Below are 14,888 nucleotides of genomic sequence, written 5' to 3'. Positions count from 1 at the left end.
TTGGTTATCTCAAGTGTTTTTATTTTATTCAGAATGACACCTGAGGAAAGGCTAGCTAGCACTGAAAGTTATCATTAAGGCTTTTTACACGTTCTAACAAAATGGAGCTATTTAAACTACCAACATTCCTTACCACAAAACTCCGAATACACCACCAGCTTCTGTAACACAGTTGAAAAGAAAGTTTGAAAGCCATTTTTATAAGCCTCATTTGAGATGTCAGTAGACACTGAACTTCCTTTTTATGCTCAAACTAGTGATTTCTGGTATTTTAGGAAAACTCACATTTTCACAGTTGTCTTAACTACTGCAGAGCCCTTTTATTTCTCCAGTTACCCATCAGCATTACAACAAATGAAACTACTTAAGGTTTAAAGGCTGAAGACTAGTAAAGTGATGCACATGAAAACAGAGTAAAATGAATAGGTTCAAACTTTCCATTACTAATTTGTATGAAGAGTGGGAGAAAAACTCTGCCATATCTGCATGTATTTCACTTGCCCATTTTGTGCCCTCAGGAAAAAGAGCTAGAGGTGAGCAAACAGTGAAGAAAGGGGTCGGAATAGTTGTTTCTAAAAAGAAAAAAAAAATACAAAATACCACCGAGGGGAAAAAAAAAAAAGTGTGTCAGACCACTATAGCCCTATCAAAAGCTTCCAAAAAAATGAGAAACCCAGTGTTGCTGCTACTCTGGTTTAAGGATGCAAACAAGGCATCGTTCATAAGCAAGAGACCTTTGTTTGTCCAGGTGCTACAGCTGGTCAATGCATACAGACACACAGCATTTTTTATTTTTTTTTCAGAAGAAACTAGACACATTTAGTTATACTAAAAAGAAACCATACTAAAGTTCAAATGTCTGGCTGCACCGTTTCTAGCTTTAAGTGGTCTAGAACATAAGAACACTTCAAACTAAAAATACAGTTTACGAATGTTAACATGCAATAAGAGCCACAAATTGTGGCTTACGTGCTGCTTCCATCATAAGTGGTGGAAGTGCTCCTCAGAAAAGGGCATTTAGTGACAACAGCAGTAAAGGTACTCCAAAGCACAAATGCTGCCAAGCCTTCTCCTTGTCATGTAACAAAACTGGTCAAATACACTAGCAAGCCTGCTCAACAGCCTGAGCTGGAAGCTTAAGCCCTTTTCCATCTTCTGCAAAGAAAGTGGCTCAGCTATTCCACTGCTAAAGCCTCAGGCAGTTTACAACAGTACTTGAGAATTTGAGTATGAGGGCAACAATGCAGGATGGAACAAGACCTCGAGCAAATCACTAGGACTTTTATGGGGGTTAAATCTAATCCAGCATGAACCAAACACAGCTTGCAAACCAGAGATACAGCTTCCTGATCATAAACTGGCCACCTGCTCAATAAAGCAGGCTGCTGTGAACCACAGACTGCGCAACTAGGGATCAAGTTATCCTTCTCAGCTGTGAGAGACTTTAAGGAGTAGGCTCCAGGCACCCCCCTGAACTCAATAAATCCCCATTCTTAAATGTAAGCGCTATTAACTACATGTATTTAATATATTCCACACTAAGAGCAGTCACAGCTAGTTATGTTTGACCTTAAGGGATGTTCACAGACCAACTATCCCTCATACTTTAATTCTCCCTTAATTCTGTCCTAGAAAAATATGGAGTTTTTCCATTATTCTGTGTTTCTGGACTTAAATGGGTATCTGCCAAGATTAGTCAAAGGGAAAGCAAAATCGGATGCATTTTCCTCCACCTCCATTTAAAATTAAGCCTTTATTTCGGTCATTGTAAGCAGAAACCTCTCACAGCAGTTGGGATAAAAGCAGCCTGTTTTTCCATTACACTGTTACATCCAGTTGCAGAGATACAAATATAAGCAAACAGTGTGTTTGTGTGGTGAAGTTTTTCACCCCTTGGGCAAAAGCATCAAGGAGCAGTTCTTAAATGTCTCAGTGTGCCAAGTACATCATTCTGCACTCTTTGCATCAGGAGGCCAACTAGTAATGCAGTAAATCTTGCCCACAGAACAGAACACAGGAGGAATTAAACCGTTGTGTCATGACAAATCTTACCTGACAGAAAAGCACATTCAACTTGCTTGAGGAATCCAGCTGCTCAGTGAAAACCACCCATATTCAATGTTGTCATGGGGGAATGGGGTGGGGGGGTGTCCTTAATTGCACAAAGGTATATAGCACTACTTCTTGGATTATTTCAAGTTAAAAGTTTAAATTTAATTGAGCACTACCCTCATACCTTAACTCTTAAAATATCTGAGGCACAAGTATGTGTGTGTACTTGTTTTATTCATAATTTGTCTTGGGATACCAAATGTATTTCTACTTCATGTGATTTAACAAAATTGTTGACCTCATTTCAAAACATCCACTGATCCATTTTTCATTAAATGGCAATATCAAATGTTAAAAGGAACATAAAAACAAACATGCACACAATTGTACAGTTTTCATAAATGTCTATTTCATTATTTGTGGGTAGCGCATTAAACAGTTAAATACATTTAAATAATGTTTAAGTGACTGCACTAATGCAGAATTTTAACTAGATGGGTAACCAATTTAACTAGAAACCAGCTAACAAGTAACTGCCTAAATACTTCAAATACAGCTCTTGTTCTAGGTCATCCTTCTTGGGAAAAAAAGCCTGCTGGTCACATTGGAAATACATTTTAAGGCCAAATTCTTCTGATATCCCTTCTCTGCAGCAGTTTCTTCGTCTTTTTAAGCCTCCAATTCCAGGCCAAGACCAAGTTTATGGCCACCAGCATTGATGCTCTTTCCATCTATCAGAGCAGACAGTGTAAGCTTCACACCTGTAAGATTTTTAAACAGCATGTTTACAACATACAATCAGAGTAGCATTCATGCAGTAGCTCTTTTTCCATTTCACTACTTTGCTCTGAAGATTTCTACAGAAGAATCCATTTACCCATGAAATCTACTGAAAGCTAGTGAGGTGAATTAAGCTAGACGCTTTTTGTAAATACTGTGTTATAAAGTGAATATACAAAGTCTCTAACTGGTAACTACACAAGAGCTCTCCTCCTCTACATTAGGTGTGCAAAGAAAGAAAATTATGCATAGTAAGACACACTTGTACCAAGGAAGGGATGGAATGATACTACGATTTTTATTGGTTTTCAATTAAGAAACTAATCAACGGTAATACAGCATTAACAGGCCTTTTCCATATTTAAGCAGAGCAAGTTAAGTTCTGGAGGTTTTTCTTACTAAATGTGGAGAGCAGAAAGTGTGTTCTTTTGATTATTAATCATTATTTCAAGACCTGCTATCATTCAATATGATGTGACTGAAGAAAGCAATGCTAAAAAAAAACCTGCTTTGCTCAGCCTAAAGCTAAGCTACAAAACACGATACAGTCCACTCCTACACAAATCAGTGAGGAATATGATGCAGAAGTAGCATTAGATACAATGGATTTTGTCTTGTCTAGATACAGATGTGATGTGCAACATAAGCTACTGTAAAACATCTACTTTGCCTTCAAGACAAAATTAATCTGAAGGTAAATAGTTGCATACAAATGCATAGATGTCATAGCTTTCCTCTGTGATGCACAGAATATACATATGTGACTTAATTCAGGTGATAACCCTTACCTGGCCTCAGGGTCTGGGTGTAACCCACTCCAACTAGACTAGAATTGTTCACTTTTGCCTGAAACAAAAATCAAGACAAAAGCAATTTTAATGTAACTGATTAGTTGTTACCATTCAGAAACTAGAATAACTATGGCAAAGCTGCCATTATCAACTTAACCAAATTTTACTGGTTCTTTCAATATCTCTATGCTTACTGGATTCTCTCTTCCTAGCTATGCCTTTACCCCCAACTTTCAGCTGAAGAAGTAACATATTTAAAAGCAGACAAAATATAAGGACAGGGAGAACTGTTACTGGAATGTAGTTTGGCAGGTGAACTTCTCCACTTCCCACTCTTTTCAAGCAGCCACAGCTGTCTACCCGTCTCCCAAAACAAGCCACTTCAGAAGAATCCTCCATATTCATACTGTTACAAAAGAATTAGTATCTTGCAGGTCCGATCAGTCAAGCAGCAAACATTTCATAGTATCATAATAAACGATATATGCAAAATTATTTATCTTGCTTGGCATCACTTCCTCTATATGCTGATTCCAACAATCCATGTTCAATTCCAATTTTGTAACATACAGAAAATTTTTCTGCATATCACCTTGTTAACAGTATCACGAGAGTTCTCACCATGAGAACATAACAGAGCTCCCAAAAACTGGTTTTAAAAAAATTCAGTAAACTTACAGAACTAGACATGAGGTGGTTTTTTTGTTTGTTTGTTTGTTTTGTTGTTGTTGTTGTTGTTTGTTTTGTTGTGGGTTTTGTTTTTTTTTGTTTTTTTTTTTTTTTTTTTAATAAATACATTAAGTCCTCTGGAGTAGCACAAATTTGACAGTCAGATTCTAAGAGACATTGCCGTATGCAACATAACAGAATTTAAATTCTGCTGGTTTAATTATAACTGCCTGGATTGTCAGAGTATTTCCTACAAGACTTCCTAAAGTAGTATTACCTTCTTTTGTATTGAAAATACACTGTGCTTAGCATAACCTTTTTGGTTAGAGCCATACTTACAGAGATAGAAGCAGTGGAATCCAACTTGTATTTAGCTGCAATGCCAAAGCGAGTGCTGTTGCTACCTGCTGTCCAAGCCAGGTTTACGGCAGTTTCAAGATTGTCACTCACTTTCTGGTAAATTGACCCACCAAATTCTGAACCATCATTGCTGCACAAATTAAAAAAAAAGTTAGTTTCCTATATTTAGATGACCCCAACTGTTGTGGTTTTTTGGATCTACTTCGAAGTTTTATTCAAATGAGAACTCAAAAGTTTGAGTTGTTTCACATTTTTCAACAGAAGGGAAGATGAACACAGTCTTCAGAACAACAAACTGCAATAATGCAAGGTGGAAAAAAAAAAAAAGGTATTTCAGAGTGATACAGCTAATTCTCACGCTCACATTTAACTAAGTACCTGAATGTATTGCCAGATCACATCCTTACGAAACTATAGATAAATGTTAATAGTTTAGAAACAGGCATTCTGATTTCTATGATTATTGAATATGTATGTTATTCCTAAAGAATTAGACAACCTTTTTAAAAATCTGTCACAATGTTTGGTATTAGTAAACTGAAATGGAATTCTTACAGCCCAGACTATTAAGTGTTTTGTAACTTCTCCCTATGCCCCTCAACTTTGATAAACCCTGACAGGCACAATCCCTATCCTCCCCCTCCAAAAGGACAAACTTCTACCCCAAAAATCAAGTTATTTCCTAGCTAAGCACATTAGAACACCACTAATTTTTATTAACTTATATTGAAAACACCATGTTCTTCAGTAGGTTTTGATCAGCTTGCTCTGAAGAATATTTAAGATCTAAAGGCTGCAAGTCTGAAGAAAGTTCATAAACAAGATGTCTTACGCTTGTTTAGTTACACTCTAGGTGTTTCACGCACTCATCCCAGACATGTAAGAAGATGAACCTACTCAAAAAGGCCAAAAGCAAAGCTCGTCTTCCTCCAGAAGCTACTATGAGCCTAGTTAAACAGTGTGATGAAAATTGCTAGCTCTAACAAATCTACTGCCCTTATAGTCATATATAATTCAGTGTAATGGGAAAGCTGGAAAAAGCATTATGATGAGCTCTGCGTAACTGAACTATTGCACTTCTCACTTGGATGTACTTCAGTAGTTGATAGGTGCTAACAAGCCACAGGTATTTACTGTTTTGAACAGAGATACAAAATAACATTTATCATTTATTTAGAGCTTCCTATTGAAAAACGCACTCCACTTAATGGCTTTGCAAGCACCTCTTGGTATTTCAAGCATTTGTATTCTGACTAGAAGGAAAGGTAGAGAAAGCCTGCTTCTGTAAATCTGGACACAATTTTCAGTACTTACACATTAGTGTGCAGTTGGAAGTCCCCAGTCTTGTAACCCACAGAGAAGTTATTTCTTGTCAATTTTGATTTGGCACTATCAAAAGTCATCTGATAACCAGCAAGCCAGCCTTCATAACCAAAGACAGCTGAGCCATGGATGGCAGGTCCAGCAAAATCAAAGTCAACATCACAACCTAGGTTTAGGCATTCACGTTTATAAGCTGACTTAATTTTACCACTTTTCTTTCTGAAACAGAGAAACAGTTATCTTAAGACAAGGCTTGATCTTCCTCAATGAGCTGGCAAATTCCAGCTGTATGACTCCACATAATGTATCTGAACTCCGTGCACATGCATTCTCTAGACTGGGCCAAAGTACAGTTAGCCCATCAAGAAAGCACAGGGCTACTGCAACGGGCATTTTGTGATAAACACAGAAGTATTTTCATGCCTCCCACAATCTTCCAAGTATTTCTATCCCAGAAAATAAGCAAAGTGAGCTGTTGTGAAATGTCCAATACTAATCCCATAGAATAAGATATGATGCTAAAAAGCAGAAGCCTTTAGCACTGGGATTTGTTAATGTGGATCAATAGCAAACCATATGAACATCTCTGTCAGTACAACAGACCACATGAATATTTACCACATGGGTGTTCTCACTGCCCTAACTGAGGTAAAAGCGTTAACAATTCTTACCCTGTATTTGGTGAGAAAGTTGTATCAAATGTCAACTTCAAGCCTTTGGCAATCTAATTGAAGGGGGGAGAAAATAAAATAAAGCTATAAATTCAGTTCTGCTAGTTCAGTAAAACAAATGAATACTCTCTCTAATCTATTACCTGATCTTCAATTGCAATTTCTGTTCCCAGAGTGTTATCTGTGTTCCATTTTTCTGTAAAAGTCAGCCCATACTCAGCCCACTTATATTTGGTCTCCAAGCTCCCATTCACTTTTCCAGTGTCTGTGTTCGATGAACCAGATGTTGTGAATTCCTAAAAAGGACAGCATCCATGTTATACAGAAGACACATGTGATCCTGAAAGCATTATACAGTGACAAAAAAGAAAATACTTTTCTTCAGCAAACATTAAGACTTGTTATGCTATGCAACAAGTTTAACAACATTAGACAACTTACAGGGGGAAATGGGGGAATGACATGGACAAGAAATCCTAAACAATTCATGCCCACATGGACGCCTCCTCCTCCCACTCCCCATCTCAACTGCAGTGTTTCTGCCACTATTACAAAATGTACAGGTTTGCAACATAACTCAGAAGCAAGACAGTAGTTACTGTAAGTCTCCTCCTTAAAAGCAGAAACAAGTTCCTGAAATATAAAGTTAAGTCTGATACTCCTGATGAGCCAATTAAAAGTCAATCCAAGGCCCAAGAACACTATAAGGCACATAATGCAACTCTAGCAAAACTTTTTAAGGATCACATATGTATCTTCATTATTCCAGTCAATCACCTCCAAAGATAAATTATGTACAACTGTAAAATGTCATAGAATACTATCATTTTTCAAATTAAGCGTGGGGCGGGCGGTGGTTTGTTTTTTAGTTGGCTTTGGGTTTTTTCTTGCTTTTTAAGAGTTCTCAGCCTAATCAATGCATCAGCTTTTCACACAAGCTATAGGCACATGTGTTTTTACTGCTATCTATAAAATTCCTATTTCCCTGACACTTCAGTTTAACGACACACAGGAAGAACATTCTTGTTTGAATTGTGAACCGAGGCAACAGTCTGATTTTATGCTTCTGGTAGAGTCTTACTTTAAATTCTTTTAAGAATTTAAAAGTTCACGCTATCACTGACATCTCCCTATTAAACTAAATAATCCTTTATGTGTCTCACCACCTGGATTCTCATGAACAGAATGAATAATATCTGTGCTCTACTACTCAGAAACTAAACGCAATGCCTCAATATAAGTGGTCTGGTTTGCAAATATATGTTAAGGAGCTCTTTCCATTGAAATACTATTGCCCTCATAATTTAAGTTTATTATTTCAACTTTTAAAAACATATAAATAGAAGTCTTGATCTCAGACTTCCTCCATGCACAGTCTTAGTTTCAAATTGACTCCTCATACTCTCCTCCCCTAGAAGGAAACATGGATTTGAAATCAGAAGTCCTTAGGCATTCATCTTCTCATAGCCTGAAACCTACTGCACCTCACAAGTGTCCATAAGACTGTTCTTTAATGGTGGCTGATCAAATTTAACCATGGCCAAGACATCTATTATATTAGTGAACCACTAAACCCTCCACACAGTCACATAATTCTAGTAAGGTTTATTTCTTGGCAAGTGACAGGGATTACACAACTTCAAGTCCAAATACCAGCTTTAACTTCTTATTTTGTGCTATTACTACTGCACAGGGCATATTTGACTGCAACCACTGTGCTAATAACTTCAGGAACAGCAAATTATTACCTTATCTCTGCTTTAAAACATCTGCAGTATATACATGCCAGCACTTTCTCCTTCTGGGAAGGATGGTTTATAACTGATATGGAATTCACAAGAGGGCTTGGACTTTTCAGAGTTTTACGACTATTATGGTAGTTGTCAAAAGAAACTGGCTAAAATAAGAACAACTACATCTATAACAGGGTTCTTGCAAACTGTGCCTCAGTTGGGATACAGACTTCTAGAAAAAGCACAGCATAACCCCCACACCTTGTTTATAACAATCAGTTACGCTCCTAAAGCTTCCAGTTATGGAAAAAACCCAAAAAACAAAAACACATCTACCTTTATATCTTGCAAAGTCTGTTCTAGAAATAGATAACAGTCACAGGAGGCACTGCTTGGATGACTAAGACATCTTGCATGCAACATTACTGCAACACTTTAATACCTTTAAAGAGAGGCCAAAGGTTCAATGTGCTAATGCACTGCCAACTACTTCACAGAAGCATCAAGATGCCAGAAATTTCCTCCAAATACAAGTAGTATCACAAGGTACTTTAGAAATAAATTCTGTGTACTAAGATTGCTATACTAAAATACTTCAAAAACTTATCAGCTATTTTTCTGCCTTCAGCCATAAGACAAGGGACTATTAATAAACCTTTTTATTTTAAAGATTACTAAACAGTGCGATACCCCTGTTACTTTCAGAATAAAGTCAGGTGTTTAGGGACTTCTGAAATTATTTTACACCAGAAGTTTATCATTCATATAACCTATAAACTCCTTGCCAGCATCTGGAAGGTACCCTAATTAAATATCAGAACATATCCAGAAAAAAAATATAATTAATAGAAGGTATTTAAACTCACCACTCCGCTTGCAGATTTTGTTTTCACATCCAGTTTCACCAAGCCAAAACCTTAACAAACAGACATCAAAGTTACACCAAGAGGCTTTAACTAAGATCAGGCACATTTTCCAAGAAGCTAGTTTTCCATGCAGTCTCAGCATTATGACATGTATATACATATATAAAAAGAATGATAGGCTGACTTCAGTACACTCAAATTTTAGATGACACAGTGGGTAGAGGGGGCTACTATAGAGCAAGCCAGAAGTTCTGTTCTATCGTTACCACATAGCAAGTGGGTAGTAATCTCTCAGTTGTACACTGTACATTTAACTACCAGACAATGACTTCCACGAGTAAATTTAGTGACAGACAAAATACATTATTTTCTGTTCCTGAAACGGCACTGGCTTTATAGTCCATGCCATTTGAAGAGCTATTCCAATGCATAAAATTTGTCTCAGCACCAAGAAGAAATATGTCAAAGTGGAAAAAAAACTGTACAAGCGAACTCAATGGGAAATATACAGCCACTGGAACTGTAATATAGGTAGGTTTTACAGGAGTGTCAATTCACTTTGTTACCCTTAGAGATCATTGACAGTCTTGGTGCAAAAGCGCCTAGACACATTCCCAAAGACGAGAAAGAAACAGCACTATAACCAAGCAGAATTCAACTATGCAACTGCCTGATATTAAAGCATTTTAAAATGCTGAAGGGTTCTTTATCCCAATAGCTATTCCTCTTCCTACTTCAAAAAAGGCTATAATGTTACAGTGGTATATAACCCTTTCTATATCAGCAAATGTTGTGGCACAGACAGATTGGTAAGCACGTACGCCTAAGTTAAGTTACACTTGACACATAGATTCTTGTACACCCCTGACATTTATGCAGCCAAAGCAACAAGATTTAACAGATTTCACATCAAAACAGCATGGAAGCCTCCAATGATTTGTTAGTCAACGGTCATGATACAAAACCAACACACCTTCCCCCTCCCCAGAAACACATGCATTTGAGCGTTCAATTTTATATACAGGCTTAAAAAGGCAATTCATTTCTGCACCTTAAACACCATGTTGTATAAAAGGTACTATTCTTACCATATCCTTTATTGAAGATATCTCTGGCAGATTTGCCAAGGTCTACGTATGATGGAGGAATCGCCATTGGAGCTGAAAGGTAACGGTCTAATTAATAGTCAACCTTTTACCATCGCACGCACACAAAAAATGCTACCACAACTCTTTACAGATACTCTTTAGATTCATATATCAAGGCAGTTAGTAGACAGATGGCTCAAACAATTACAGTATTCTCTGAAACACCTGTAGATTTTCAGTGATGGTCACTGTGAATAGTGAATGTTTTCTTGGCTAAAGTAATCTGCTTGTAAAGAAGAGGTATTACAAGACCACCCAGTTCTTAGTGTTTCAAGTAGATTTCTCCATATATCTTTAATTACCAGAAATCAACTAATAGCTCACATTTCCAGAGTTGGCAGTTACCACCAAAAACCAGGAAATATAAGTCTGAAAAGCTATAATGCAGATAGTTATTCCCTGAAGTTCCACAAAGTCAAATTTGACAGATGCTTATGAAAATTATCTGAAAAGACCTACAAGGTTTTATTTTCAAAATGTAAGAAGAGTGAATATCTGTTTTGCAGCATCATTTTCCCTGCATTTTAAATAGGCATGCAATTTAAGAAGGAATGTCTAATATTATTAACTAGCAATCTGATGAAGTTCCCCCCCTGCCCCATAACATACAAGAGTTTAAGTCTGAGGGATTGTCTTGCTAGTTTAAAACAAACAGGTGGTAAGAGTGCTGGGTCAGTGAGAAAAGCTTTCTTTAAAAGCCCCTTTCTTGGGGGAGCCTCTGGCAATCTCACTGCTAAAAGAACCTGTCATTCAAGACTAGCTGTGACCCAGCCTCCCCGGCCCAATGGACAGATACCAGCCTAAGGTCTCACACAGGCCTGTGTGGTTCTCCCCGTGAAGCTACGCTATCTGCACCTTCCTTCGGTGACTGTTTTCCCATGATTTCAATAGCAAAAGGCCACTGTTGCAGAGGTTTAACATTTTAAAATACAGAAGACAAAGCGTAGTTCCAAGAGTTAATAACTCCCCCCATGCTGTGGAAGGGGGGGGGGGGGGGGGAAGGGGGGGGCAGAGGGAAAGAATGAAACTAACTAGATAAGCAACACAAGCAAACAAAAATGTTATCTTTACAAAGTGATTGGTCACATTTGTTTTGGAGAGAAAGTCAGATTAACATAATTGACTGTTTATCTTGCCCTTGTGTAGGGTTTGCTGTGGGTTTTTTTTTTTTTTTGTTTAAGTAAATGGAAAAATATCTTCAGAACTTCAAAAATAAAAAGAACAGTACTCTCACATGTTAACTTTCTGAAAAGCAGAACTGAAAGCAGAAAAGATTACTTCCACTTTTAATCAATATTTTAATTTTCAACACCTGGCTATAGAACTGCTTATCTTCTACAGATCTCTGCAGGATCATCAGTGTACTCAATAATACAGTATCAAGGCAAGCTTTTTTTTTCCCCCTCTCGAAAAAGTTTTTTTTTTTCCATATTTTCATGGCCCTATGTACATACATACAAGGGAAAACTTTCCTGGAACAGCCGATTCAGAAAAAAAAATCCTTTATGGCACCATTCCACTAAACAGACTTGTTTCAGAATAACATCCACAAAAAATTACACCTGCCATACACAGCCTAATTGTATTGACTGCTATTAAAATATATATATGTATATTTTAGCAAGCAATAGTAAGGCAGAAAACTGCTTATCTTTCTACAGTTTCTAATGCAGTTTTCCAGAGTACCTTAATCCACCTCTTTAAGTCATAAGAGGATAACTTCAACATTCTCTGTGCAAAAACATTTATACTCGCAGTTTAACTAAAAAAAATTTTAAACCCCCTTCTTTAGTAATGACTTCTAAACCCTACAACCAGATCACTATAACAAGGCATCCATTGCTTGCTCAAGAACACAAAAGTTTTGTTTTTCCACAGTCTTACTCTTTTAAAAAAAAAGACATGAAAATAACTTAGAGCGTTTGAAGCTTAAAAAGGCTTAGCCCAAGTTCAAGTCCATAATAAATAAATCTTGAGAAAAAAAAAAAAATCTATAGCAGAACAGTACTAATCCTGGTGACAAGACATTAAATGTTTCGTATTATTTATTCAATAAAAAGAAGCAGGTGGTAGACTAAATTACAAGACAGTGTAGGAACACTGCTCTAAGTTCCCTCTAAATTTCTGCTGTACAGCAACTGTACGATAATTCATTAGCAGTTTAAAATAATTTAGACAAGGTTTAGTTCTTTATTTTTCCTTTAATGAATATATCTCACTTCTAACTAGCATACTCAGAATAATTATTTCTAGTTTAACAGTTTTATACTAGACTTTAGCACAGATATTCTGTTACAGTATAAAAAACCCAAGCTTTTCACTTTTGTTTTCAATGTTTCCAATCTGACTAGACAATCATTACAAACAAGAGATTTATGCTAAGCAGTAATGTCCAGAGAAATTAACAAACTGGTATCTGTGTCTAAATTCAAAGGATTACTACACTGAAAAGGATGCTGCTATTTTATCCAGTCTGGTTAAGCATCTTTTCCATTGCAAGGAAACCAAACAGTATTTGTCAGACATTCCCACCTACAGATGCAAATTTGGTGATAAAAAGTTAAAACAGAGTACCACTGTCACACTGCTGTTCTACTGCTATACTAACAGGGATGGATGAGGATGAAAGGGGAAACCAAGAGTTAATTTTGGGTATATTAAATACCTGATAAATCAGTGCCATCATCAGAATGCTCATTAAATGAAAACAGGGTTTAAAAAAAAAAATCATTCCTGTGTCCTCCACTGTTGGCAAGTTAGCTAAGTCTGCAAATTCTTTTAATCATAAATAATCTTCTTCAACCCTGTTTTGATGTGTCTTTCACTTGTAAACTACTAATTAGATGTAACTAAAATATAACTACCATTTAACAACATGAGGTTTGCTGGGAAAGCAACTGTCAAATAATTTTATTCCTCATTTCAAAAACACAGAATCTACTTGAATAAAGCGGGAGCTTGTTCCACCCTGATCTTTGTTTCATGCCATCCTAAAAAAAAAAGTTAATTAACCTGTTACTCAAGAGCAATGAACATGCTTTCTTGTTTTGTAAAAAGAAGAAAAAAAAAAATCATCCCAATAACAGAAAAATGTTATCAGAATTATTACATCACAGTTTTCCTTCGAAGAAGTATTTCAAAACTCTCTCCTCTCTCACACCCTGCAATTACAGGAATGCCAAAGACTTCTATAAAGATTTCTAACAATGTTAAGATTTCGGGATATTGAAGATCGGACTACAAGCTAGATCAGGCTATAATAAAAACACCTAAGTGCTCATGCAATTTTAAGAAAATAGCAGTAACTACACTAAAACTGTATTCCAGTAAATACGAAGAGAAATCTGTATTATACAAAAAATATTTTCTTCGAATACATCGGACACACACTGACCTTCAGACTCACGCTGCTACTAAAGCTTAAAAAGCCCAAGCACCTCATTACCCTCGCTTCGACTCTCTCCCTACTTACTTCTCGGAGGTGGACACGCTAGTCTAGTAGCCATAGCTAGGCCAATTTAGAGACTCTACGGAGAAGGGAAAGAAAATTAAACATCTGAAAATGAACTGCATGTTCAGAAACCGAAAGCGGTGGTAAAGCAGAGCCTTCCCAAAGAGAACACCGAAAAGGAAAATGGGGCTGTGGAGGGGCAGGCCGGGAGGCGCGGGGCGGCGGCGCAGCCCGCCAGGGCCGGGGGGCGGCGGCAGGTCCCTGCCCGCGCCCGGCCCCGCCGCCGCCGCAAGGTGAACTCCTCCGCGCGGCCATCTTGGGCATCCCGGCCTGACCCCCTCCCTCCCGCCGCGCCACCCCACCGCCCCCTTATGTAACCGCGGCCCGCGCCCGGCCCGCACGCCGAGGAGGGCGCGGCCCCTGCGCAGCCCGCGGCGGGTGGCGGGGGGGAGTACGGCGTGCGGAGAGACACCCCCCTGCACCCCCACACACCCCACCCGAGCCCAGGCGCTGGGCAAGGCGCCCCCGGCCCCACGCGGCCCCCGGCCCCGCTCGCCCACGGGCGAGCCCCGCCCGCTTCCCCCCGCTCCCGCGGGGCCGGCGGCGGCCCGGGCCGGCACCTGGCTAGCGCGGGAGAGCGGCGGGGCCGGGCGGAGCGGGGCCGGGGGCGCGGGCGGGTCTCGCCGTGAGGAGGCCGCGCTGCTGCAGCCGCTGGCACTGGAGGGCGAAGTGAAGGAGACACCGATCCGCCCGCCCGCCGCCGCCGCGCAGGACCCCAACGAGTCGGGGCCGCCCCGCCCGCCGCCTCCCCCCGCCCACCGCGCCGCACCGCCGCCCAGCCCACGGGAGCCGCCGGAGCACGGAGCACGGAGCCCAGAGCCTGGGGGCGACGGGAGGCGCCGCGGCCCCGGGCGAGGAGCTGGACAGGGACGCCGCAGCCCGGTCAGGCGCTCGGAAGGGCAGCCCCGGCGGCGAAGAGGGGTCCTGCGGGGGGGTGGGGGACGGCGGTAACGGCCGCGCCAGGCGGCCGCGGGGCGGGAGGGC

The 14,888-nt window shown here is 39.4% G+C and overlaps 1 protein-coding gene across 3 annotated transcripts; it reads right to left on the bottom strand.

Moving 5' to 3' along the window:
- VDAC2 (voltage dependent anion channel 2) lies at positions 1 to 14,618 on the bottom strand. 3 transcript variants are annotated; one of them, XM_042786783.1, is made up of 10 exons: positions 14,465 to 14,618; positions 13,866 to 13,920; positions 10,334 to 10,405; positions 9,246 to 9,295; positions 6,790 to 6,942; positions 6,647 to 6,699; positions 5,967 to 6,194; positions 4,632 to 4,782; positions 3,621 to 3,678; positions 1 to 2,813 (listed from the first exon to the last, which is right to left on the bottom strand). In XM_042786783.1, the coding sequence occupies exons 2-10, from the start codon at positions 13,897 to 13,899 to the stop codon at positions 2,722 to 2,724; spliced, it is 891 nt and encodes a 296-aa protein (XP_042642717.1). In that variant the 5' UTR covers positions 13,900 to 13,920; positions 14,465 to 14,618; the 3' UTR covers positions 1 to 2,721. The 3 variants fall into 3 exon arrangements, with proteins under 3 accessions (XP_042642717.1, XP_042642710.1, XP_032837923.1); XM_042786776.1 differs by lacking the exons at positions 13,866 to 13,920; positions 14,465 to 14,618 and adding exons at positions 13,059 to 13,086; positions 13,788 to 13,855; XM_032982032.2 differs by lacking the exon at positions 13,866 to 13,920.
- Between the last annotated feature and the right edge of the window lie 270 nt (positions 14,619 to 14,888).

The sequence above is a fragment of the Tyto alba genome, unplaced genomic scaffold, assembly GCF_018691265.1.
Source record: "Tyto alba isolate M040663 unplaced genomic scaffold, T.alba_DEE_v4.0 Super-Scaffold_1, whole genome shotgun sequence".
Lineage (NCBI taxonomy): Eukaryota > Metazoa > Chordata > Aves > Strigiformes > Tytonidae > Tyto > Tyto alba.
The sequence above is the reverse complement of the archived record's forward strand: the minus strand, read 5'-3'. Positions and strand labels throughout refer to the sequence as shown.

Excerpts from the sequence above, each read along its gene's own strand:
- VDAC2 (XM_042786776.1), bottom strand. The coding sequence starts at position 13,835 with ATGAGGTGCTTGGGCTTTTTAAGCTTTAGTAGCAGCGTGAGTCTGAAG. Across the intron at positions 9,296-10,333 it reads TATCTTCAATAAAGGATATG|GTTTTGGCTTGGTGAAACTG; the intron begins GTAAGAATAGTA and ends CTGTTTGTTAAG. Across the intron at positions 6,700-6,789 it reads AAATTGCAATTGAAGATCAG|ATTGCCAAAGGCTTGAAGTT; the intron begins GTAATAGATTAG and ends CCCTTCAATTAG.